This window comes from Dendronephthya gigantea, unplaced genomic scaffold (assembly GCF_004324835.1).
Source record: "Dendronephthya gigantea isolate DGI-Jeju-01 unplaced genomic scaffold, DenGig_1.0 000013F, whole genome shotgun sequence".
NCBI lineage: Eukaryota > Metazoa > Cnidaria > Anthozoa > Malacalcyonacea > Nephtheidae > Dendronephthya > Dendronephthya gigantea.
The window spans coordinates 482,695-509,237 of NW_021163023.1; the positions used below are offsets into that span (position 1 = coordinate 482,695).

The 26,543-nt window shown below is 37.3% G+C and overlaps 5 protein-coding genes across 9 annotated transcripts; 1 reads left to right on the forward strand and 4 right to left on the reverse strand.

Annotated features, from left to right (window-relative positions):
• Nucleotides 1–25: 25 nt before the first annotated feature.
• On the reverse strand, nt 26–7,140 carry LOC114519238. The gene is made up of 8 exons (XM_028539336.1): nt 6,966–7,140; nt 5,833–5,868; nt 5,247–5,397; nt 3,755–3,857; nt 3,464–3,557; nt 2,164–2,592; nt 1,266–1,436; nt 26–720 (listed from the first exon to the last, which is right to left on the reverse strand). The coding sequence occupies exons 1-8, from the start codon at nt 7,015–7,017 to the stop codon at nt 449–451; spliced, it is 1,308 nt and encodes a 435-aa protein (XP_028395137.1). The 5' UTR covers nt 7,018–7,140; the 3' UTR covers nt 26–448.
• A 540-nt stretch (nt 7,141–7,680) lies between these two features.
• LOC114519236 lies at nt 7,681–16,406 on the reverse strand. 3 transcript variants are annotated; one of them, XM_028539332.1, is made up of 10 exons: nt 16,357–16,406; nt 14,181–14,276; nt 13,367–13,517; nt 12,592–12,685; nt 12,402–12,519; nt 9,843–11,906; nt 9,477–9,677; nt 9,291–9,386; nt 8,628–8,795; nt 7,681–8,012 (listed from the first exon to the last, which is right to left on the reverse strand). In XM_028539332.1, the coding sequence occupies exons 1-10, from the start codon at nt 16,385–16,387 to the stop codon at nt 7,903–7,905; spliced, it is 3,129 nt and encodes a 1,042-aa protein (XP_028395133.1). In that variant the 5' UTR covers nt 16,388–16,406; the 3' UTR covers nt 7,681–7,902. The 3 variants fall into 3 exon arrangements, with proteins under 3 accessions (XP_028395133.1, XP_028395134.1, XP_028395132.1); XM_028539333.1 differs by lacking the exon at nt 16,357–16,406 and adding an exon at nt 15,164–15,236; XM_028539331.1 differs by lacking the exon at nt 16,357–16,406 and adding an exon at nt 14,417–14,575.
• LOC114519240 (nudC domain-containing protein 3-like) lies at nt 14,890–16,720 on the forward strand. Of its 3 annotated transcripts, none has more exons than XM_028539338.1 (5): nt 14,890–15,078; nt 15,183–15,352; nt 15,606–15,823; nt 16,018–16,295; nt 16,379–16,720. In XM_028539338.1, the coding sequence occupies exons 1-5, from the start codon at nt 14,890–14,892 to the stop codon at nt 16,481–16,483; spliced, it is 960 nt and encodes a 319-aa protein (XP_028395139.1). In that variant the 3' UTR covers nt 16,484–16,720. The 3 variants fall into 3 exon arrangements, with proteins under 3 accessions (XP_028395139.1, XP_028395141.1, XP_028395140.1); XM_028539340.1 differs by having other exon boundaries at nt 16,039–16,295; XM_028539339.1 differs by having other exon boundaries at nt 15,609–15,823.
• Nucleotides 16,721–16,819: 99 nt separating this feature from the next.
• Nucleotides 16,820–17,842, reverse strand: LOC114519241 (FMN-dependent NADH-azoreductase-like). The gene has a single exon (XM_028539341.1). The coding sequence runs from the start codon at nt 17,815–17,817 to the stop codon at nt 17,062–17,064; it is 756 nt and encodes a 251-aa protein (XP_028395142.1). The 5' UTR covers nt 17,818–17,842; the 3' UTR covers nt 16,820–17,061.
• A 140-nt stretch (nt 17,843–17,982) lies between these two features.
• LOC114519237 (glutamine-rich protein 2-like) lies at nt 17,983–26,435 on the reverse strand. Its single transcript, XM_028539335.1, has 18 exons — nt 25,865–26,435; nt 25,110–25,202; nt 24,936–24,990; nt 24,813–24,859; nt 24,422–24,643; nt 24,070–24,130; nt 23,333–23,421; nt 21,951–22,061; nt 21,444–21,518; nt 21,096–21,206; nt 20,617–20,710; nt 20,258–20,333; nt 19,905–19,964; nt 19,715–19,816; nt 19,412–19,504; nt 19,274–19,315; nt 18,791–18,869; nt 17,983–18,123 (listed from the first exon to the last, which is right to left on the reverse strand). Exons 1-18 carry the CDS (start codon nt 26,303–26,305, stop codon nt 18,007–18,009), a joined length of 1,968 nt encoding a protein of 655 aa, XP_028395136.1. The 5' UTR covers nt 26,306–26,435; the 3' UTR covers nt 17,983–18,006.
• Nucleotides 26,436–26,543: the final 108 nt, after the last annotated feature.

The following is a 26,543-nucleotide window of genomic DNA, read 5'->3' on the forward strand; positions in this document are numbered from 1 at the left end:
AATACAAAGATACTGTTTACATCTACCCAGTGAATAATATTCAAGTTGACTCATTGAAGAGAGATGTAAGAGTGTTATTTAAGTTTGACTTATCCACCGCTAAGGTAAACGGGCCTGATACAACCGGTCTCAGGGCGCCACAATACCTAATATACCCAAGGACCCCACCTCCGTTCGTTACGCCACTGATTCGAGCCACGTCTAAACCACACATAATTTTCTAAACGCCCACGAGTATTCACCACAATTTTCCACGCCTAATTTTTTAAACGCCCAGTATCCTTCAGCGGATAGTGATATTTGTTCAAGTATTGTAACAATGCCGGAAAAACAGTAAAATTACAGCTCAAATATAAAGTGGTCCGAAGTCGGAAATAGTTGTATTGCATGGGTTTTTGTTTCCCGGACCACCTCTTTACAACGACATTGTTGCTAAGCAACTCTTTGGTTATCTCTGGCTATCGTTATCTTCGTTGTCTTCGTTGGTGCTGCCCTGGTCACCATAGGGTTGGGTATCCCAGGGGACAGAGTTAGAAAAACAACACCCAGGTGGGCACTCGGAACGGCATTGCCCCGGGGAGCAGAAAGGGGGGCATCGTACAACTGGCGGTAAGCCTGCAGGCATAAAACCAGGCTGTTGCGGGCTATTACAACAGGCAGGTTGACAGGTCGATGCACAAGACGACTGTCCACACGTGGATGGACAATAAACTGGTGAGCCTGAAAAAAACATTCACAAACATATTATCAACTATCGACAGCTCTGACTTTAAGGTATTGAATAATTGAGTATATAACATGACTCTGGCAGTAAAGTAATCATCCAAACAATAGCATGCGCTTGTTTGGTTTCACGAATACTAATTTCAATACCTCAAAGTCATCTCACGCTTCGTTGAATCTTATGACACTTTTAAAAGCAATTTGTCAGCCATTAATCTTTGTATTCAGAATTCGCTTCCGCAATAGCGCCTCACTGGGAGACTATTATTTTAAACAATTGTCAAAATTCCCCTTGTTTTGAATTCTTCTGAACACTAAAGCCCGTTTCAGACGTCGAACTTTTCATGTGCCGAATCGAATGCAAATGAACTTTAACAAAGACTTTAGCTCATTAACATTAGGTTCGGCACATGAAAAGTTCGACGTCTTAAACGGGCCTTACTCTATTTTATATTCATTTAGCGCTATAGCGAACGATCAGAACGTCATCCCCTGATATAAGAAAAAACTGGTTAAAAATATTCAAATCAAACATGACCTACCATAATTATTAGGTATGGTTACTTCGGGAGCAGTTTGAGTATTCGGTGTTTGGGTGGAGGGGGCACCGGGGACACCGAGGGTCGATGGTGCAGCTGGGGTTGATGGTTTACCTGGTGACGTGGTTGGCGATTTACCTGCACTCTTGGGTGCTATTACTTTATTTCTTTTATCTGCAAGAAATAAATATATAAAAATCCACGAAAAATCCTTCCGCCAATTAATGAGAAATTCAGACAATCCATTTGACCACTGTAAAGAGCAAATCAAACATAGTAAAATTGAAACGTTTGGTGGTGAAATAATTATTGTAAAGTGTGAAAGATCATCGTTTGAGTATATTACAAATTTCGTATATAAATTTGTATTACGTGTAAAAAAGCATTGCGGTCACAGACTCTTTTCGAAAGTTCCCAAAGCCTTTGTTTAAAGACCTTTTTGCCACTCCGAAAAATAACTTTTATTCTATATCTGCTGAAATTATCGGCTGAAAAGTATTTTGTAAAAATAAACGACAACTAAATTTTGACCGACGTACAAAGGAAATTTAGCACCACAGCTATCATTTGTCCCTCCCAACAGTCCAAAGATTGAAAAGTTTGGTGGTGAAATAATTATTGTAAAGTGTGAAAGATATTCATCGTTTGAGTATATTAAAAATTTCGTATATAAATTTGTATTACGCGTTAAAAAGCATTGTGGTCACAGACACTTTTCGGAAAGTTCCCAAAGCCTTTGTTTAAAGACCTTTTTGCCACTCCGAAAAATGTGCATCTTATATCCATTTAGCGCTATAGCGAACGGTTAGGGGACGTTTGTATAAAACGTCGTAAACTTAGTTAGCGCACTTTGAAAAATCCAAAGCTTTGCCTTTGGTAGATATCCTTGAAATAGTCTTACCTATGAATCCAACTATCGTGTCAGCTGAATTGCACGTCGAAGTGAAAGTCAAAGGCACATTTTTCTGTCCGTTATTAACTGAAATACACTTTCCACTTTTTACTTCCATCAACGAGCCACCGCTGGTGAACTTAAACTGCAACGCATGAGGCGTATTATAGCCAGGACGATATAATGTACAAGGATTATTCAACGTAACGCGATCGCCTGTCGCAGTATTGAGTGGGTCACCATTCTTCATGCCTTGAATACACATGCCACTTGTGAGGTGCTGTATGACTCCATCTGGTTGAAGTTTGAAGAGGTTTTGTAGCCTACCACAAGGTTGTAATAGGACGACATTTGACCCGGGAATCGGGTGCAACTTCGATTCAGATGGCTGGACGCACGGAGAATATCCTACGAACTTCATTGATGTCGCAGGATATGCTGGAACATAGACAATGATACGATTAAATTATCCATGACCCAAAATTTTACCCAATGAATGTTCACGTTCATTGTATACATAAGTCATAACCTAAAATGACCTAAAACGTCTTTCTTAGATCTTCAGTAACTTGCTCGATCCCTTCGAAATAAATTAAATTTTGTTTCTAATGTAGATTTTCACCGGTGCACGTGTTTCCTCACATTATGATATTTAGAGAATGCAATATTTCACGATGTGTGACAGGGTATTTTTAGGTTAGGATTAGCGTAAGGATTATATAGGTCTTCAGCCCTGGTCAAACAAGAATAATAGTTGATGAGAGTTGATGAGAGTTGCAACTCTCGCTTGCGTTTGACCGCGAACTCTGATACACTCTCGTGCACTCTCGTCAACTCTCATCGACTTTGAACTGGTTCAAATTTTGATGAGAGTTGATGAGAGTTTTGGCGCGTTTGATCGGTCATGAGAGTTGATGAGAGTTGCAAAACCACCAGCGGCTTGCATTTTTTTTTTGCAAAAAAAAAAGAAATCTTCTGAAAACAACTGGCAGAAACAAAAAAATAGCAAAACGAAGTGGAGTAATGACGAAATTAATGCGCGCGGTAATCAACTCTCGTTCTCAACTCTCATCAACTCTCATTCTCGTTTGACCGTCGCATCGAGAGTTTGGAAAACTCTTGTGTGAACTCTCGCTTCCCAACTCTCATCAACTATCATTCTCGTTTGACCAGGGCTTTAGAATAGGTCGATGTTTGATCCTAAATCTAACCTTAATCCTGGTCTAATCCTAAGAGATCATTTTAACCTGGATTTTTTTCCGAACTCGGAAGATCAGGAAAAAAACGGGTCAAGTAAAGTTTTACGTACAATCAGTGAGTGGTTTTTCCAAAGGTGTAGAACTGCCCAACCATGATCCCACGATGAACTCGTAAACTGTGTCGTGTTCATGAATGACTAAAACCTTGAATAAAAACGTGATACCTGTGTTAAAGAAATATACCTCAACTTATATTCAAATTTGGAGGCCGATGTGACTGTAAAATATTGATACCACAATCGATTCAAATAAAAATATTATTGGTATCGAGGGTCCTTTGGGGTTATTATCTCAACAATGTCATAGAGTTGGTTCTGCATCAAAATAATGCAATTGAAGACCTTGACAATGTTCCAGTTCGGAGAGCCAGCTGAAACATCCTGACGAATCCTGATTTTCCTCAAAAATCCAACATCAGGTATCTTTATTTGGAAAATTTTGGAACTAAAAAGGAAATATTTATGGAGAGTGAAGGGAATTAGAGAAGAGGGGTGAAGCATTTTGTCCAATGATTGAACCGAAAGCATTTTATCCAATGATTGAACAGAAAAAAAACGTCTTAGTTATTTTGTCGAGACGACATATATGATGCCTTTGCACCTTTTGTGAAAAAGGACACGCAACACGCAATTTCTTGGAAGTGAGAGTTGGATGAAAGGTTGACATCATCCTAAAAGACCGCTTGTAAACATTCATTTAAAGGTAGGTTTACAGTCGGTAATGTAGACAAACGCTTCGTTTACAATTTGAATCACTATATCTCTTAAAATATCCTGTCCTGTAGGAATAGTTATTACTATTTAATTTCACTATGTTCACTAAATGAATAAGAGATTGAGTTTATGTTCAAAGAAATTCAAAACATGCGAAATTTGGACAACTTCTAAATCATGGTGTCCCCCAATTATGAGCAGAACCGATGCGCAGAAGCCGATGTAACCCTTCTTTAATATTACGCTGGATAAAGCAGCATCAGTTATACCTTGAAAGTGTACCTTGCTCACATGCATAAGTTCTCGCGTCGTTTTGAAATGGTTAAGTTTCTGGGTGTAGATGTATTATCAGATCAGTGGTTGTAGAAGATTTAATGGTTGAAATTTTGAGTATAAACACAAATAAAACTTAAAACCTTTGATATACAGTATAGATTTCTTTCAGAGAACTTTAGAACCATTTTTCGCGGCTGTCCCGTTTATGTCTTAAAAATTGTAAACTTAAGATATCCACAATTTCCACCGCTTAAAGTGCCTATATCACTTGTAGGATCTTTACGGATTTGAATAGAGCTTGAAAAATTAGTTTATAAGTTCTACAACCCTTTTTCATATAGTTAAATAGTTTCGGAAATATTTACATCTAAATATGACGATTTGCCTAAATTTCCGTCGTGCTCGGAGGCCTGGGATTCAGGAACCGAGTTCTTGTCAAACATGATATAATCAATTGTAATTTTACTTCGATCTTCCAATAACGTAAAATATTTTGAGAAAACTCGCCCAGTTGCTACAGCCATACACAACGCACCGTTCCCGCATTTTTTTCTTGAAAAGCGCAAACTATATCGCCAGTGAAACTCTTCATGTTCACATTATAAAAGACGGCGTGTTTGCAAATTATTCCTGAGTCCCAGTCCCCCCAACCAACGTATTTTCGAAACTATTCTAAAATTATATCAAAAAAGGTTGTAGAACTTATAAACAAATTTTTAAGCCCTATTCAAATCCGTAAAGATCCCACAAGTGATATAGGCACTTTAAACACCCTCCCCCCGTCAACATCCATCCAGTGAGATGCGAAAAAAATATGATCAAAAAATTGCTCAAGCCCTCTCACCCCTCCGTTTGAATGGTAGATTCCAAATTTGGGCTTTTAAGATGAATCTCGGAACTTGTAGCCAGTGCTCCTTTGAGCGTCACAAAAACCTGGGCTCTTGTGCCTGCCTTAGCCACAGAACCGGTGTACACAATGATACTGTATTCCACACCTAAATATTATACAAACAAGCAGCTCTCTCATTGATTACATTATCTATCAGGAGCAGTGAGCTCTTATTACACACTGGAGTGTTACTAGCAGCAGTAGCGTAGGCAGCCCGAAGATTTGTCCCACTATGCTAATATTTAGGTGCTCATTGTCTGTGAAAACAATAAACCTCTAAAGACATGAATAATTATAATAACTTATGTAAATTTACATAGAAATTTACATAGCGGGACAAAATCGTCAGGCTGACTACGCCAATAACTGGCAACTTTACTGAATGACTTATTTAAGGGGCTTTAAATCTTCTTTGCTCTATAGATGCGAATAATTCATGCTGTAATGTGTAAGTCCAACAATTATGTGAATCAGTCACTGGTGAAAAAAGGAATAGTAACAAGTATTTTAAAATACTACACGAATAAGGTGCATCACTAACCAGGCTTGGCTGGAACAGGACTCCGGGATTTGGGTGCTGAAAAAAAACAAAAATAGGATCGCGAAGAATCATTTAAGATAAACGTAATGCCAAACAAATTCCAATCCAGTTACATATACGCCAACCTTAGTCTTGACCTTAAGGTGTACCCTACAGTTTGGAAGTTTTGAAGTTTTGAAGACAAGCTCGTCACTTTGATCGAAAATTTAATTAAAAAATAACATTAGGCCAAATTCTTGGAAAGTAAAACATTTTTCACAACAGACAAAAATTTTTCACTACAGAAATTTTTTGAACTTCTTAAAATTTTTCATCTTTTTATAATAAAATATTTCGGGAAATAAAAACTAAGGGTAGCAAGGCTTCGTTCGAGTCATGCGTAGAATGTAAGATATCGGCCACATTTAAACAATATAATTATTGTTACCATAGCAACAACAATGACGCCAATTTTCTGAATACATAATATATATTCAAGTTTCAAACCGTTAGAATATTGTTCAATATATGTGCTACAATTTTTGTCCTTCAACAACAAGAGATCTCCGTTTAAGGAATTTTTTACCTTTACCCAAACAGACAAACCATGTAACCACTTGTCTTTCACCCAACAAACCCTTAAGCTCTTGTCTAATTTGCATGTTGGACTAATTTCGTTTTTTTTCTGCGAATTCCTTTCATGCAATTCCTTTCAATATCTGATCGCAGTACGAAATCCTAAATGTTATGCTTGAAAGAAGTTTGTTTGTTTTGTTTTTCTTAAGAAATTTTCAAACAAAAATTTTAATTTTCACATTGGAAAATATGGACTGGGAAAATAATCATCAAAATAAAAGTGAAATTCAGTAATTAATATAAAAAGTATTTTCATCATCTGTTTTAGTTACCGTAAGAGTCTGACCATACAATCAAATCAGACGATTGCTTTAGGTAAAAAAAATACATTATTTGGCGGTTATTAACCGTTTTAGTCGTTCCACGGGTCCGGATAGCACGATATTTTCCCTCTGCGGCTTTGGGCCGTTTTTTAAAACCTCTGGAAAGTATTATTCTATCCGACCGCTCAGTCTCAAAATGTAACATATATTTTTATTTACTATAAACAATGGAACAGAGTGAAACATTAAACATACCTGAAAATGCCACCAAACAAACAAGCCAAATTAAACAAAACTTTTGAATCATGGTTATTCGATGTTTGTGATTATATCAATTTAAATCATTATGAGTTTTATTTTTTTAAAAAAGACATTAAATAATACGAGCCTCGTAGTCCCTAGATAGACACATCAACCAGTCACAAGACAGGTGGGTTACTGGTTAAAAATAAACAAATTCAAGTTTATTAAATAAAGTTTATGGTTATAACCCGGCGTAAGATATTAGTTCAGCAAACTTAATTTTATATGCGGGATTTCGTAAACGATTAACGGCATTTGATACAATGAAATCCTGATAGCAAAGAAAAAGAATTAATAATTAAAACGCATCACGCCTTTAAGGTAATAATTCCATGTTTAATAAAACCTGAATACACGACTTTATTCCTTATAGATTAGGTTTGGATTAGGGTAAGATTTAGGATTAGATTTAGGATTAGGTTTAGGATTACTTTAATCCAAACCTAATCTTCAGGATTAAATTCGTATATTTAATACTTTACAGGAACTGGAATTACAGGTTTGAAGACGTAGTTGTTGGACTGTTTACGCCCGTGGTCGTGATCAGTTTAGTCGACTCTTTTTGGCCTAGATTAATAGATTGTTTTTCACAATAAATTAGAAATTACACAAAAATTTATCATAGCCATGGTATATAATTATGATTTAAAACAACTTTTATTCTTCAACTATAGTTCTACATTAATTTTATACGATTTAACTCTTGTGTCGTACAACAATAATGTTATTAACGTTTTTACCTTATCAGTACTTAGTAGGTCGTACACTAATATTTTATAGAGAAAGTATAGATTTATACAGAGAATTAAAATGCTCTTTAACGAGTGAATGGGTTATTCATTAAAATGAAGAGTAAAACATGTACATTTACCCGAGACTGAGTAAAACATTAACAACAGATGAAAGGACAAGATGGGTGACAATGCCTCTTGCAACCACTTGGACAAATTTGACCCTGGGTCAGACTCTGGGACATGTAAGATCCTCCTTGGCTTTGACCTATATATTATTGACAAAATGATCAAGAATTAAACATGATATGAAGTTTTCATTCTCATCAAGTTTGGAGTTGGAAAAAAATTATTAACAGTTTGGCTTGTTTTACTTCTTTGAACGCTAGTAAATACGGATTGGCAGATGGAGGTGATGTTAAAAATTTAGACTGAATTTCATGATTTTCAGAAGTGAATATCCTGTCTAGAATATCAACTGTGTGACGCGTATCTTATCTTTGCGATGTATTCTACCAAAGTTCACTGCTGGAGTTATTTCAACAACACCGAGGTAGCCAAAGACCTTCTCTACGGATTTTTTGGTAATTTTTAATACTGATTTTCCTTTGAAATTTCCGCGCCAGAAGCCTGGATCAAACCTACAAGAAAGGCTTCATGATCCGCCATCTTGGCTTCACTCATTAATGAGGGAAAGTCAGAGAGTGACCGTTCCAGTCTTATTTCAGTTCACTGCAGATCAGTGACACATCTAGCCAATCAGAGCAATCCAGCTGAATATGGAGTACTAAATGGTTTATTCATATCGATGGCTTTGACGCTCACCACAGAACGACAATGGGATGGAGTGATCCCAATCCTAATACTAAACAAAGTATCTCACCCGAACAACAGGACTGCGGACAATGACTGGATGGACATTGTGAGGCGCTGCTACAGCTGCCAGGACACAAATTCTGCGATATTCCTTGACTGTCCCCAGAATTACAACAGGACGAAGTACATGACGGATAGCAACTGGATGGACATCCACTCCCACAGGAACCTGACGCTAAAATATATGCGGGAAAATTGTTAAAGGTGATATCCAGTCGTAATGGAAGTATACGCTCTGTTTTTATTTTTAAACTATTGTACTTTTTGAAATAAAATCATCTATTCAAACCGGATTTGATCTAAAAACTCTTTAAAGGTGATGTACAGTCCGCAATGTAAGCAACGCATGCTTTTTTTCATTATAACTGCTATGTTTCTAGAAATATGACGTACCGTTTGCAGATCTAACACAATATTGCTTTACTATGGGTTTGTGATTTCTTTCAAATCTGAACGCACGTTTAGCTTATCGACCGCTCAAAAAGCAATCGCAATGTTTTATTTTTGGGAGGACGGTTCTCTTAGGAGTCATTCAGAATGCTACACCTCTTGCGAAAAGTGCAGCTAAAATCCCGAAGAAAGGAGTGACACTGCATGCAATTAAAATATTGAGGCCGTGTTGTCACTCCAGTTCTCTTAGAGCCCAGTGCATAAAGCAATCATACTATACCTAATGAACCTAATGATGACAGTCCAGAAGAGCAGCAGGACTGAGTGCACGAGGGATAACATGAAATAGAACATGAACCTCCACACGTACTAACAACTAAAGAAGAGAGTTTATGAAAGGTTAAAATTAAGGTCCAAGTTAATGCGAGTGGTATTTCTCAACAGCCTCCCCCCTGAGCATACTAACCTGTTGAGGCTGTTGTTGTGAAAGGTATAAGGGTTGTTGAATAAGGTATAAGAGTTGTTGAATAAGGTATAAGGGTTGTTGAATAGGGTTCTTGGGTGACGGTATAAGGCATTGGGGTTGTTGATTCTGTGCCTACAGCTACCATTTCTGGGTTTTCTGGTTGTCCTAGTGTCTGGGTAGTGGTTCCTCCAACTGGTTTACCTGAAAAGTTATTTGGAATTCTTAGAAATTCTCGATTAAATTCCTAGAAATTTCCTATCTTGATTTTCGACGTTCATGATAGTTTGATAGAGAAAATAATAATTGCGATCGTAGTACCATAGTTACCCCAAAACACTCGTTTCTAATCGCATCAAAACAACTTACCACAAAACTTAACAGAAGATGGTACGGATTCGCAAGGCATAAGAATCATTTGTTTGTCCACATAACCCATACACAGTCCAGTTTCATTCTCTTGAAGGTAATACTTAAGATTGGTTGTCAGAGCACGTTTTTTCCCTTCTCTAACCATTTCAGCACGAGGCAATTCTTTCTGTGACTGTCGACCAATTCTTCTGCCAAGTTTTGTTAACCTGAATTTCAAAGATCGATGTAACAGGCCCCTGTTCTTAAAACGTTCATCATTCTGCGATGAGCCAATAATTGGTTCGCTGGTCACGCTTGAATCTGTCTGGACATTTACGGGATTTGATGTGTACTGGAATTGTAGATTTGACGTAGAGCTTAGGTACAAATCTAAGCCCTGGTTGCTGGGTGTAATAGCATTCTTCTTGGCGTTGTTTTTCATTGCAGCTTGAGCAACAACCCTTGACTTGTATTTGGAGTGAAGGTTGTATTTGGGAGTGAAGTGTGAAAAACGTCTCAGATGCCTAATTCCTAGTCCTTGAGGTGTTCCATCTTTGTGGAGACTGGATGGATGTGACAATTTTGTACCATGCGATCCAAAAGCAGGATGGGGGTTATGCCTTCTTCCTATCTCTTCACCAGTAATCTCTTCGCCCATGTTATTAACAATCGGTGTATCATCATCTTTAACATCTACGGGTTCACTCTCAAAATCATTATTTAAACCAGTATTGGTCGTCTTGACATGAACAACTTCAATTTTACGACCAACGTCATTGTTTACTGCATGGCTACTCTCTGTGTTCATATTATCAACCATCGGTGTACCATCAGCACTCATATCTGCCGGTTCACTCTCAAAATCATGACTTAAACCAGCATTGGTCGTCTTGACATGTACAACTTCAATTTTACGACCAACGTCATTGTTTACTGCATGGCTACTCTCTGTGCTCATATTATCAACCATCGGTGTACCATGAGCACTCACATCAGCCGGTTCACTCTCAAAATCATGACTTAAACCAGCATTGGTCGTCTTGACACGTACAACTTCAATTTTACGACCAACGTCATTGTTTACTGTATTGCTACTCTCTGCGTTCATATTATCAACCATCGGTGTACCATCAGCACTCACATCTGCCGGTTCACTCTCAAAATCATGACTTAAACCAGCATTGGTCGTCTTGACACGTACAACTTCAATTTTACGACCAACGTCATTGTTTACTGCATGGCTACTTACTGTGTTCATATTATCAACCATCGGTGTACCATCAGCATTCATATCTGCCGGTTCACTTCCAAAATCACTATCAATGGTCTTTCCATCCATGGTGGATGGTCTCTTTTTAATAGCAGCAACTTGAACATATTCATGACTTTCCGCACCACCATCACTATGGCTACTGAGATTTGCAGTAGCAGATTTGTCATTGATGACGTCACCAGTAGCATCCACATAATGACCATCGGTGTTGCTATGTTCACCACCATGAACTGGCGAGTCATCATTTTCGAGGCTGCTATTCATAGGCAACTGTACCTTGCTACCACCCGCACTCGACAAAAGGGGTTCATTGTTACCAACACTGCCACCACCAGTGCCACCAACACTGCTATCAACATTGCCACCTTCAGTACCACCAAGATTACCACCGACATCGCTATCAACACTGCTACCACCAGCGCCACCAATACTAGTATCAACATTACCACCTTCAGCACCACCAAGATTACCACCGACATCACTATCAACACTGCTACCACCAGCGCCACCAATACTGCTATCAACATTACCACCTTCAGCACCACCAAGATTACCACTGACTTCACTATCAACATTGCTACCACCATTCGCCGGAATGGTACCACCAACGGTATCTATGTCACCATCAACATATAAGCCACTGGCAATATGCTGTAATCTTTTATCAGGGGTGGTTGTAAAGAAGGTGTCCAGTGTACCACAGTTGTAACGTAGGACTAATTTCGTTCCGATGGTAGGAGGTAGGGAGGAGTCCAGGGGGTTAACACACATACCATTTACCATGAAACGAATGGATTGTGCTTGATATTCTAGAACACAATTTTACAATAATAACTGTATGGTTGTTGCTATTAATAGCTATATGCATGTAATCTGGGAGGTAATTTAAAAACTGTCCAGAAAATGAAAAATTTATTCAAAATATGTAGTCTCATAAGGTGTAGGTAGTATTCTTAAATTAGCTATCATATTTTGTCTGAACAACCTAAGAAAATATCTCTAACGTTATTATCCAGTGTAGTCAATAATCTAGAGTAATCCGACGTAGTTTGTCTGAACAATCTAAAAAAATATCTCAAACGTGTTGGTCCAGTGTCGGTGATATTCTACAGAAAGCTGTCGTGGTTTGTGTCTGAACTAACTGAGAAAGATATCTCAAACGCGGTGATCCAGTGTGTCGTGGTTTGTTCAAACATTCTGGCAAAGACATCTCAAACGTGGCGGACCAGTGTATAGGTAGTGCTCTGCAATAGGGTGTTGTGATTTGTGCCTGAACTATAGCCAGAAATAAATGTACAGCATACCATTGACAAGTGTAGCATTTCTAGTGTCTTCATTCAGGGAGAGTGCTTTGACAATCAAACGTCTTGCAGTTAAAGGATGAAATTCATACACAATCTCGTTATTTCTCACGATCAAAATCTGAAAACCGCAAGAAATATCTCATAAATCGCGTGTTTTCTTATCCTTGCCAACCCTCGTTTTCCAACTAACCTTATCAAAGTATGGTACTGTGCCATTACCGCTGGAAACAACGAGATTATCTAATCCTGGAACTGGCTGGATCATCACTCGGTAAACTAATGGTCTAGGTATATATCAGAAAAAACTTTGGTTTTAAATGTAAAATAGCAGAAAATTATTGTTTTCACAAAATGCTTTACGATCTTTTCGCCATCTAACATCTTCCTAGGCCCAAGCATGGTGCGAATTTTTTTATATTTACTTCAAATATTTTGAGGTGTGAACAATAAAACGTATACCCAAATGAATAAAAATATATGTATATGTATTTAAAACTAACTACGCAGGTTATTGATTTTTTTGATGGTGCATGGTGCATGTCCTCTCCAAATTGTTAACACAAAATGGTGTCCTGGTATTTATTAGGACTATTTAACTATCGATCTGTTAAACGTACCCTTATCCTCCTTAGTTAACCTGTCCACTCAACGGCACCCCCAGTTTCCCCCACCCTAAAATTATGTGACCAGTGGCGTACGGGAGACGATAATTGGGGGGGGGGGCACATATTTATATATTCATGTTAACGGACCTGTAAGGACAATGTATTTGATAAGAAATTAATCTTGCACAACATAAATATATGAATATGTGCCCCCCTAAAACTATCGTCTCTCGTACGCCACTCTACGTGACACTGGACCCCATACCCCCCACATGTTATATTGTGTGGGCGAGCTGTGAACGACTGTGCTTAATTTAAAGCAAAAATTAACAGTTAAAAGTAAAGTAAAAGTCAACATACGTAGCTGTCTGGAGGCTAGAAGTTGGCGTGGCTGAATTTTGTTGTAAGTGAACTACTTGTTCGGTTTGAGATATTGTTCCTTGTAGAGTGATATATATGTCGGGATTACCCAGCAACTTTTGAGTCCAGTACATAATGATATCGTGTTGAACTTGATAGAAAAAGTGAAAACAATTATTCGTCAATAGGTTACTGTATATAAATTATAGAAAAGTCACTGAAAAGCCAAAACAAAAATTCAAATCGCTTCCACAATATTTAATACACTTTCTAGAATTTATCTCACCGTTTTCTTTGTATTAATTTGAGCTATTCTTAAACCAGCTTTTCCCTTTTTTCGGATAATCGAAAGCATCTTGGTTTTTTGACTTGACGATATTTAAAACTTTATAAATCCGAACGAATTTCAAAACAAAAGACAATTTACAAAGTTTGTCTATAAATTATAAAATTTTACAAGCAAAAGTTTCCCGCGGTAACTGAAGAACCAATCAAAATGCTTCATTGTCGCCACTGACCTCTAATACAACTGAAATAATTACTGGAGAGAAACAAACCATACCAGTGAACTAAAGTGGCCCATACTTGCTTGAAGCCAAAATAGTTTTTCTCGGGGTTTAGTTGAAATGCTTCACCCCAAAACATTACGCTATTTATTTTGAAGTTATATCATAGACTGACTAATTGATTTTTATCATTAAATTTTTGCCATTACCTACAAAATTATTTTTGTATTCCCTAATACTTTCTTCTTAGCTGAAGTCTTAAAATTTCGGCACCAAATGGTGTTTTTAGTATTTAGTTTTATGTATACCTTCATTTCCGACAGTTGCCGCGACGTTCCTTTGATTAGCCCGTTGCTCGATTTTGTTTTCCATTTTATGTGACATAAACCTCAAACGGCGGAAAACTGAAAAGAAAAGATACATTTGACACTTCATGCTAAACCACCAGGGCTCTGCTGTTTTCAGCTAAAATTTAGCCCCGTAAACGCAATGTTTTTTTTCTCATTCTAACAAAGCCAAGTGGATAATCGTTTTCTTTACCAACCATTGAACCTGGCGCGGGAATGCTTCCACAAGACCCCAAAAACAAGACATAAAAGCAGCCTTTGAAGGAAAACAAACCGCATGTCCGATTGCTAGAAATCCCAACTGCGCCTAGCAATTTTATATGACTGACTTTAGAAAAAGAAAGGTCGTTTGCTCAACGCATCCGTTTGCAGTCTTAAAAGCAACCTCCCAAACAATACAGCCACAGAAAAATATCTTCAAAATCAAAGAATACTAAGAAATAAGGTCATATAAGAGCTCTGGTGATAGTTAGACTTGGATGCACTTAGAATAAGATAGCTTTGTTTAGTTTTCAAAGAACCTGTCGGCTAATGAATGAAGTACTTTCAGTGCAGATAAACCGATAAAGAATAGCCCAAAGGGCTGAAACACTGACGGGGATTATGCAAATTATCCGAACACGAAAAGATCTCGCGTGACGTGCTCGCGCGGGAGCAAAACATAAACAAGATGGCGACTTCAATGGACAAGTTTGATGATCTATTCTTTGGTGTTCTTCAACATTGCGAGCAAATTGAGCCCTTCCTCGAGGTTGTGTTTAGTTTCCTTGCTCGAAGGACGGATTTCCTACGTGTGATGCACAGCAAGAATGATAAAATGGGGTTTCCACCGGGGGTGGCTGAAAAAATGCTACTCAAGGTAGAGATATTTGTACAACGATAGTACATTTGATGCATAAATTTTACAAGCACAAAAGAGCTATATTATGTCGTATGTTCTTTACCTTTCTAAAATATGACCAGATTTTCAAGAAGTACCAAAGTATGGTTCTTCAATCAGGGCAAGCAGCGAAATCTAAAGAAAAGACTGGTAATCAACCACCATCTCAACCAGATAAACCACCTCCTGTGATATCAACTGTCGATGTCCAAACTAGCAGTGACAGTGAGCCACAAATACCAGCAAAAGAAAGGTACATTGGTCATGTCATTGGTCATGTACATTTCAAACAAATACAATGCAAGAAACCTAATGCAAGATACATGAAAACAAGGCTAGTCAGATTCCCCCCCACCATTGCAACTGGTCTGCACCCCCCCCCCTTATGAAACGACTCTAGATCCAGATCGGAGAAAATTTCATGAGCTTGTTTCCAAATAACTTGTTTTCTGCTATTGAAGGACAGAATTAGGGGGTATTAAGCTAATAGCTATTTTTATCTCTAGCAGAAAGAAAACTGAAAGCACCCTGGCCAACTCTTGTGTCTCTGAGCCATCTAAAGCATCAGAATGTTTTAATGGTGCAGTGTTAGAGAAGTACATGTGGTCTCAAACTGGAAGTGATATAGATGTACGAGTCCCAGTGGCTAGCGACATCAAAGGAAAAGATTTACTTGTAGAAATAAAGGACAAATATCTTAAGGTGGCTTTAAAAAATACTCCAGGTAAAAATGAGGCCTTTGGTTTGTGAAATGTATCAGATTGTCAATGTGTTAACTTCTCACAGTTGACACACAGTCCATCTCATTTCAAGAAAATATCTTTTGATACCTCTAACATTGTCATTAATCATTATATGACAATTCTCCAGTATTGCAATCTACCAGTATTACAAAGTTATCATCGTTTTTCCAACTAGAATCAAAATTGTTACTTGAAGGTGAACTTCAATGGAAGATCCATGCAGATGAATCAATGTGGACGTTAATCCGTGGGGAGCATGTGCATATATCATTGGATAAAGTTGAGGACAGATGGTGGACATGCGTTTTTATAGGGGATGATGAAATAGACAAAAGTAAAATAGACACAACCCGAGATATCAGTGAGTTTGATGAACAAACACAGACAGATTACCAACGAGTTATGTTTGATCACCAGCAAAAATTGATGGGAAAACCAACCAGTCAGGAAATGGTATGACATAATGATTTCGGGAATTATGAATATTCTATATTAACTGTATGTGAATATTTACCTTTTTTTCCTTCATCCTTTAGCAAACTCATGACATGTTAAAGAAGGCATGGGATGCACCAAATTCACCGTTTGCAGGAACCCCATTTGATCCTTCTAAAGTAAACATGTCTGGAAATTTCTCATGACTCAACATTTCTGATGCCATCAGCCCTATTCAGATGTTCAAATAAGCATTAGACACAAAGCAAGGAGAGAAGTTTCAAACATTGTTGGCAAATTATATATTTTTAAATTAAGTATGATAGACATAAATATGTTGCTCTACTACATTGCCTGCCTATGCATTGTGTTAATGTGTTCAAATATGTTACGAAAATGTACAAAAATGAAAGATTAATAACTCTACTTAACCAATGACTTAAACAAATAGGCCTTCAGGAAATAATTTAAACCTGCAATTCTCTAGGTCCAGCATATTATACATGCTATTAGCCTTTTAACCATTTGGCCATTTATATGAGAAAATATGTTGTGTCCCACCTATTTCAAAACTTTAAAAAGATGCAAAAGTTCAATAAAAATACAAATAGTGTCATATGAACTTATTCAAGTCACAATTGACGTTAGTTTTTTGTATCTGGTAAGTCTTGTCTTTTATAGTTCTCAAAATATTTTCTACCATATAAATGGACCTTATCTTTTATTTTTCTGCCATCCACAAATAAACAATAAATTTTACTCGTTGATGGCCTAAAAATGATCCCTAAAACTTGTGAACTTCCTCCTGGATTCTCTTCCTTGCGAAACTTATCAATTCCTCTCTCCTGAAATGTCTTGTATTCCCAATATATATATGGTAGAAATCTCGAAAGCCAATGAACCCAAAAATAGCCTTCAAATATGGCACTTGAAAATCCAAAGATTTCATTGGCTCATTAGAAAAATCCGAAGATGATGAAGTAATTAGTAGTAATGGTCTGCCAGTAACAAGCCCTTCAGGTCCATTTGCTGTGTCATAGAAAGTTAGGTCAGACTGTACAACACAGTCAATGTATTGCTTCAGTACATACGGTATGCTATAATTCCACATTGGGCAGCTGATTATGACTTTATTAGCAGCTAGGAGTTGTGAGGTCATCTCTTTAACAACTAAAAGTTTTAATTTGTCTTCAGGCAAGTTCTGACCAGACGCAATTCTCATTTTACTTTCAACATGAGACAAACCAAAACTAAGTAAATTCTCATCCCAGAGATTGATTTCTTCTATTAAATGTTCCGGATATATTTGAGTATATTTCGCAAGAAATTCTCTTGCTGTCTGACCGGTATATGATCTATTGTCTGACCCAGAACTATTTAAATAAAGCACCTTGCAAACTGAAGAATCATCTTTAACAACACTTGAATACCTCCTCCAAACTTGTGCTGGGATATTTCGTATGTTTGAGCGAGAAAACAACAATAAAATCGCACGTTTAAACGATGAATTTTGAAATTTTGAGCAAAGTCCAAAAGCCATGCTTTTTCGAGGATCCCGCGACAGCGCGAGGTTTTTCCACGCGAGGGAAGAACACTGACCTCAGAGATCCACTGGATGATCAAGATTTAGGGCGGATATTTCCCTTCTTCACTAGGTTTGTATCTTTCATTTGCAATGTTGTATACTTACAATAAATACATGAGCTTGAGTATGAAAAGTATGAAAAAACTATCTGATGACAGCAGCAGAACGTGGTCTCATAGGTGTGTGGGGTCTAGAGGACGTTTGGCGATTGGACAAAGAGGAAGGTGACTTGGGGGGAGTTGGCGGTGATGTTTGGGGTTGCTAAAGACGAGAAAAAAAACAAGAAAATTCTTTACATAATCTGACCTCAGATGCTATCATTTTTTTTCTCCTATCAAATTTCGAAAATTCAAGTCTTTGGACCACACTCTCCTTTGAAATTTACAGAAATTCAACGAGTTATTTTAGGGCCTGTTTTCCACTTCAATCGTAGTTTTCCACTTCAAACGTAGCATATTTCTTTGTTTCCGAAGTAAGAAGTTTTTCATGGCGGCCGTCTTTGTGGTCAACTTCAAAGTTCCGACAAAGAACATGCATACATTAATAAAGCGGAACTTTGAAGTTGACCACAAAGATGGCCGCCATGAAAAAACACTATTCTGATGACTTTAAAACAATGAGATACGCCACGTTTTGCTACTATACGGAAAAAGTGGAAAACGGCCGTAACTCTCGCTTGAAATTTACAGAAATTCAACTAGTTCTTTTATCGGCAGAATACCAAGAACAAATACAAATTACAACACTCCACTATCGCTGGATGTTAATTTTTTACACTGTTTGGGTTCGGCATCCCAGATAGTTGTTTTCAATACTGCAGCGGAAATACAGTTTCCTTTTTCGTTGTTCTACTTGTCAACACTTGGGCAAGTTTTTTTTCACATGAACGTAATCTTAAAAGATACCAAGAGAAATCGCTTAAAAATACCTGAAGGTTTGGGAACTGTTCATTGTACTCTTGACCTCTATAAAACTGTCCATCATGACCTTGTACTGGGTTGTCATCCCTGGAGAGATAAAGAATCATACGAGTCAATAACAAGAAATAACCACGCAAAAATATACAAGTTCTATTCTGAAACATTCAACAGTCTCCAGAGTAGCAAAAAACGTAAACCTTCCTCCAGGAGGCGCAAGCCATATGAGGTCTTAAAATTAGGTAATTCTGCTGCTCATAAGGTTTTTGATAATTCATTTGATCAAGTATCAAAAAGGAGCAAGAACGCTCTCACTCTTTTCAATAACTCATTTATATCGAATTTACTGATCATCTGGCTAATAATAAGACTGTTATGATTTGGCACCCCGAATTTAAATTACACTTTCCTCAGAAGCCACATTTCCGTAGCTTTTTTGCAACCCTGTCATTCTTTTTATATAAGTAAAATTCCAATGAATAGAAAAAGCATACTTCAGTGATATTATGACTCCTTCGTCTTCTTTGTAATAGTAACTAAAAGAAACGTTTTTCAATTCGTGTCAGTTTTCATGAAAACCAAAGGAAAAGACAATATTAAAAATTCATTAACTCCATGTTGGCCGTTCTTACTTAACGTTCTTGCTTAATTTTCTAGTGTTGTAAGTCATTGTGTGTTGTCCTCCGCACGGCCTTGTTGACACGTGATCTGTACCATCATAATTCCTAGAAATTAAAACGGTTTTTTTTCATGGTAAAAAGGTCAAATGACCGCGTTACTATCTAGTCAACAGAAAGTTCCATTGTCTTCACGTTATTTCAACCACCCAGGCAGTGAAAGTTCGCCGTCCGTTGGGAAACGTGGTAACTGAGGAGTGGCTAACTCCTCAACTTCTGTGAAATTGACATATTCGGAAAAACCATTAATCAACTTACCCTCTTGCGTGTTGTCTCATCTGTTCCAACTCAAATGGTGCGTAAGGGCGTGACGACTTCGAAGGGGGAAAAGCAGGATATTGAGGCAAAGGTATCGCAGTCCTTCAAAATGAATAGCAAGAGAATTGCAATAGACGTTTGATGCAATAGAGGTTTTTCAAATGCAAAACTGATGAATAGTTTAACTTACACCCCTGGCTGTGTTTCAACAGGTCTTGCGCATGAGATACAGTGGAACTTTATTGCCGGCCTATACAATATATTATAAACGTTAAATCAAAAAGCACATATCATAAATCATTTTCTCACAGTCACATAATTTACGATTTAACTAAGATTCTCTTCGCCTATACTGAAGAAAATGATAACGTTCTTAATGCGTACAGTAATGGTAACATGCAACCTCGTCCCCAGGGTATTCGCTCTGCTCACACTTGAGCGAAGTAGTGGGCAGCGCGAAGAGCTGGGAACGAGCTTGGGTAACACGAAAATTGAGTAACAAAATCATGTGGAGTTGTACTAGGAAAGATATTGAACAATTACTTTGTCATTCCAGCCGCAGAGTCGTCAGATATTGGCAAGTCTGCGTGTTTACATTTGTTTGCTTTGATACGTTTGTCTGCAAAAAAATACAAGTCGTATTACTACAAGTATTAGTTCCCCGTCAAAACGAAACAGATGTTTTAATAAACGTATCATTATAATGAATCTAAACTAAAACTATAGCTTAAATTTTGATTTAGGCAAGGCCATAAAAGTCAGAAATCCCAGACAGGAACCGTGAGAAAGTCTTATGGCAATTTCATTCGTTCTTCTTGCCCAGACTAAAATTTTTTTCATAACTTTTTTCAAACCAGAATTCCCCAAAAATGATTTTCGAAAATATCCGAAGAGGGTCTTACTGATATAGTCTTTGAGAGGATCCATTTCCAGCCTGTCCATTTTCCCATCCACGTCGTCATTCAGTTTCAATATCGCGTCTTGCAACGCGGCTTCCTGGGAAGAAAAATATCGCATATATTTTCAATGGTTATATAAAACCAAGATATTGGTAATGATCCCACGTTCCGTAAAGCCTAAATACACGAATTCAATCCGTGAGATTAGATCAGGATTAGAGTTGGATTTAGGATTAGGGTTAACCTTTATTAAACGTAAACCTAATTCAAAACCTAATCCTAAGCCAATTTCACAATCTAAAGGATTAAATTCGTGTATTTCGAATTTACTAAACATGGAATTGTCGCAAAAATATTGAGGTTATCGTACAGTCATGGCAGCGAACTGAACATTCTTCCCTAAAGAAGGCGAGGTTTTTTCCAAAAACGAAACAAATCGATCACTATATTAGAATACTGAAGTTCTGGTTAGGATTCCTTACTTGTCCTGCGAGTCGATTCAAAATATTTTGCACAGATTGTTCTAGAGTTCCAAAACTCGAATCAAATTTCAACCTGCTTATCATGTTGTCCAACGCTAACTTGTCTGCTTTCTACATATTAGAATATGGAAATTATTGAACATAATATATTAATAGTGTTGTGATACGAGTTATGATATTTGTATTTAGTGGAAACACTCGCAAATCGCTCTGTACGAGTGTAGCCTGCATGGTCAACATGGCGGTGGGCTACATGGCGGTCCCTAAATTCGGGCTATATACGGGTGAGGTTGTTGGAACAATTTCCAACAACAATAGCAATGTGAATATGGCGCAATAGCAACTTACAGTGTCCATTTCCATTGCCACAGAATCTTTATCAGCCTTTGTATTTTGTAAATCCCCACACATCGAATACAGTTTCTGAAAGAAGTACAAAGTCATTCTAACAACGAAAGTACACTTTGAGAATAATCCATATACTCAAGCAGATTATACAAGGCCAGTTAGTGCGTATGTAATAATTTACTGTTCAGTTAATCTTAAATACACGAATTATATCCCTGAGATAAGGTTAGAATTGGGGTTAGAATTTGGTTTGAGTTTAGGAATATGGTTGGTTAGGGTTAACACTAATCCTAAATCTACCTCTAATTTAGGATTCAGTGAACATGGAATTATTATCAAAAGATTGAGAACCAAACATCGAACCTAGGAAAAATTAGTGAACACGACCCCCTCCCCCCCTTCTATCCTTCGCAATCAAAAAAAGGCATACGGTCCCGGGGTCCTCCCCCCGTCTCGTATGGTATCGAGTTTATATAAAGCTGTACAAAAAACAAACGATGAACTAACGTCAATATCCTTCCGTTTTCTGTCTGCATCTTCGACCAAATTTCTTGTTGAAATATTCAGTCTTTCCAGATTGTCCCGAAACTCCTTCATACGTTGTTCGTCGTCTTCAATCTGAAATAAATTGGAAATATGCACGATTATCTTCTGCCGGATGTTATCTAAATTGCCTATGGCATTATACCATCCTCTGCTGGATATTTTCCAAATCGCCTATGGTGTATCATCTGCTATTGCATGTTATCCAAATGGTCAATGGCACTACATCGTATTCTGTTAAATGTTATCCAAATCATCAATGCCATTATATGTATATCACCCTCGGTTAGATGTTGTGCAAATCGCTTTTGATAACCAGAATTTTAGACAAGTTTTAATCAAAGTTTAGATGCTTGATGATTTTTAATTATTAATTACGTGTGACGCGCAATGTTTGAGGTAATTCAAACTCTTAATTATGATATCCCAGGGAAACAGGACAAATGTTGAACATCAAGCAAATTAAAGTTTACATTAGTGGTTTAAATTAATATTTATTTTCGCATAACTAAAATGTTCAGTGCTTTAATAGTTAGAATTATACCTGTAGGTGTCTGTCGATAGGCGGAAGAACCTCAATCTTCGTTTTAAGCTTTAAGTTTAGCGTCTGTTTTTGAAATGTTAATAGGTAATACTTAAAGTTTTATTAAAAAATTAATTTAGTTTAGGAATAATTAGTTTAGTTTAGATTTGTTTAGATTAGATTAGATTAGGTAGAATTATTATTGGTTTTCCTTAAAGTTTTATCAAAAACGTAATTTAGTTTAGGTTAAGTAATCAGGTTAAATTAGAAGATTTCATTTCATTTATTCTTTAAATTACGTTTAATTAGTTTCAAGCGCAAAATGTCAAAATTCATGAAATTCTATGCACATATGTTTTTCATGATTCAATAACGTAAACTTAAAAAGCCAGTATTCCTATAGCTTCAAAATGCACTTTAAGGCCCTTAAAAGGCATTGTAGCTATAGCATCGATAATTGAGGGGCATGTTCATATATTCATGTTAACAGACTGTAAAAGACAATTGATTTGAAAATAAATTAATCCTGCGTATCGCGAATATATGAATACGCCCCCCTCCAATCATCGTGCTGGCTACGTACGCCACTGTTGAAAGGATAATTTTTCATCATTCAAATAAGTTTTTTTATAAAATACTAATTTTTACAGACCAATTAATTTTAGGTCTTTCTATGAACCAGATAGCTTTTCTTGAAATTCAAGGGGCTTTAGGACCGCAAATTTTTAAAACGAAAATAAAGTGGGTTTCGCTAAGGATCCGGTATTGGCCTTGGATATTTCAAGATAATACATTCATCATCACCAATACAACCAATATATACCTTATTCATCATTTCATCTTTCCAATTGATCATGTTCTCCATTTTTGTGTTTAAATCATTCAGTTGATTGATCAGATTATCTGGAAGTTCTGGGTAAAATAAAGTTCTTCATTTAGTAAGCAATGAATATGAAGAGATGATTCACCTGTGGATTCACAAAGGCTAGCTCTAAAAAAAGTCCAAACTGTAGCTCAGGTCCTCCGGCAGTAACTGAGCGTACTTCGTAGTTTTCATCGCTCCTAAATCTGAGCTCCTGCACCTGAGCTAGGAGGCGCTAAGGTTAGATTCTCAACAGTAGACCTGAGAGCAGAGGCGTAGCCAGGATTTTTAGAAAGGGGGGGGGTCTGCAGCAAAGAACCTAGGTGGGGCCAGGGCGGGAGTGTGACTCGAGACAATTAAGGTTCGTGCTAAACATTCTGTGCAGGATTTTCTGGCATTAATGATGGACAATTTTGATACGCAAGATCACAGAGATCTTTCCATCATTGACGGCATAACAATGATTCACTTCATTTTCTCAGGAGGGCCCAAAATTCTACCAGGGGAAGGGGGGGGGGGGGGAGCTAGCCACCCTATGCAGAGAGCTGCAATTTTCGGCCCTGTTTACGGTTTTGGTCTAAACTCTTAAGACTGGTTATTATCGATATCCGACCTTTGCAAGCCTGATGTCATCCACAAGCAATCCATTGAGAAGACAAGGAAGTGCAAAATAAAAATAATTCTTGAGTGACGCTTACCCTGGGCTTTTCTTCGCAATTCTTCAATATCTTCTTTGTCAGCTTTTGTGGGCATTGTTTCCTGTGAAAACATATTATTATACATGTACTTAAAGACAGTAAGAGGTCAGTGAGTTTTTCAGGTTATTTGGTGCCCATACAGTGGGCCATTTATGGAATATTTAAAGTCAAGCTTGTGTAATAAGATTTGTTCAAGTTGACGTTATATAAAGCAATTGTGTAAAGTTGATTGTGCAGCATTTTGCACTGAACGGGAACAGGGTGGGGGTGCACTTCTCCTAATACTGCCAGTCATCATCATTCTGGTATGGGTGGTGTCAGGCTGATCTAGGCCTGGTCATAATAATCTTACCTGCAGCTCTTGAATGTTACTCAAGACAGTGTCATGACCATCTACCATGTTACCGATCTGTTTTACAGTATCCAAAACACCCAAACTTGGAACACTTTCTGTTGACATCGAACTAGCAATGGCACTGCCTGATTTCAACGCCGATTCAAATTGAGGCCATTTCATACATGTGTCAAGATCTTTCTTTGTTGCCAATGAATCAAGTTTACTCTGTAACTCTTCCTAAAATTGGTTAAAAATGAGATGCCAAATTGTCTATGATCACTTTGTTTGTGATCAATAATTCTCTAAAAATGACACAACACAGCTTAATTGACCCTAAAAAGAATGCTGCTAAATTTATAAAATATATATGCCAGTAAAATGATTTCATATGTCACTATTAACTTACTATATTCTCCTGCAGAGTTCCCAACTTTTTAAAATCTTCACTCTTATCTATACCCAAATATAAATGAGGAAATTTAAGGGTAATATATTACAACAACAGATATCAACATAGATCATGACATACCAGAATCCTCAAGTGCACCAAGCCGTTCTTTCAGTTTTCTGTTGCTTTCCTCAATCTAGTAATCAATAAACTGATTTTGTCTTTTGATCTAAGGCTTGATGCAGCCAGCAATGACTACCATAAAAAAAATATATAGTATATTGTAATTATAAACTCAAAATTGTATAAACTTACGTCCATCAGAGATTTCTTCAAATGCGATAAATCTTTTTCTATGTCTTTAATACCACCAAGTTCAGAAAGAGCATGTTCCAACAACCCAGTAAGCTTGAAACATATTGAAAGAAGTGCGTGTTATAAATGGTGATTGCCACATTCCAAATGGGAACACGTACATTAATAGCTTAGTGACATCAAATTGGGGGAGGGTTGTATATGGGGTACTATGGCCATGTACCCAGAGTTGGTAGATATGCAAATATTTGAGGCCAAATTGTCATTAGTGGTATCAAGAAAACAAAGAAAACTAAAGGCAAAGACAAAAGAAACAAAGAACTAGTGTGATGTTGTTTGGCCTCAAATATACAGCTATCTACCAACCCTGCATGTACCCCATCAATTTCTTCCAATTGTTTGTACGCTATATAAGCATTGAATGTATGAATATACACAATAATAACCATGTATGGTTATGCCACTGCATGTTTGTGGTGTCAATTACTCACCTTAATTGCCCCCCTTTTGAAATGATATAAAATGTTTTGTTGCCAAAACAGTCTGGCTCTCACCCCATCCTCCCACAGGAATTCTTGACTGTGCACCCTGACTTTATTAAGTCTCCTCCCACGGGGGTTCAGCAGTTTAATTAATAATAGCTCCTGATGAGTGATGATGTCAAAGTCACAGCAACGTGACTGTAAATGTCAACATATCAATTTTTGGATAAAAAATTAAAGTTAGAAAAACATGTAGTGATCTCTTATTCCTACCTTTTCAATGGCATCCTCTGTTGCCGACAATCTTCTATTGATATTAATAAACTGCCAGATATCAGTGACGGAAGATTTTGAATCTCGCTCACGAATTCGCTTCACAATATCAGAATTATTCGGCAGTTCGTCGAGGACTTTCAATTTATCTTCTAAATTTGTGACTTTGGCTTCCAAATCTAAGCCGTTTAGACTTCGCGGGACCTTTTCGTTGTACGTTTGCCTTTTGGTATTATCGAAGCTTTTCCCTGAGGCCGGCAAACCAGATCTCCCCGAACCAAAATCCTCAGTGTTCTGTACTTCGACTAACTTACCACCGACTCCTAAAGTCTTAATAATTTCCGACAATACTCCATGTAAGGCGTTGAAGTTTACCGCCCCAATTTCAGGAGTTCCTAACGCTAAATTCAACAATTTATCGAGCTGTATTTCCGACGACATGTTGCTGGGTTGTATGAAATATTATTGCCGTGACTGTATCTTATGTACATGTGCGTTGTCAGGGCAACACAGCTATTACAACATGCTAACGAAGTCGCTAACATGAAATATTTATTCTATAATTTCATAACTGGCAGTTACATATTTAGACTAACGGCGTTAATGTGTCGCCAAATGCATTGTTACGAAATTTTTTGACGTATTGATAGCTACTAGTAATAATGACGGTTGATGTGAA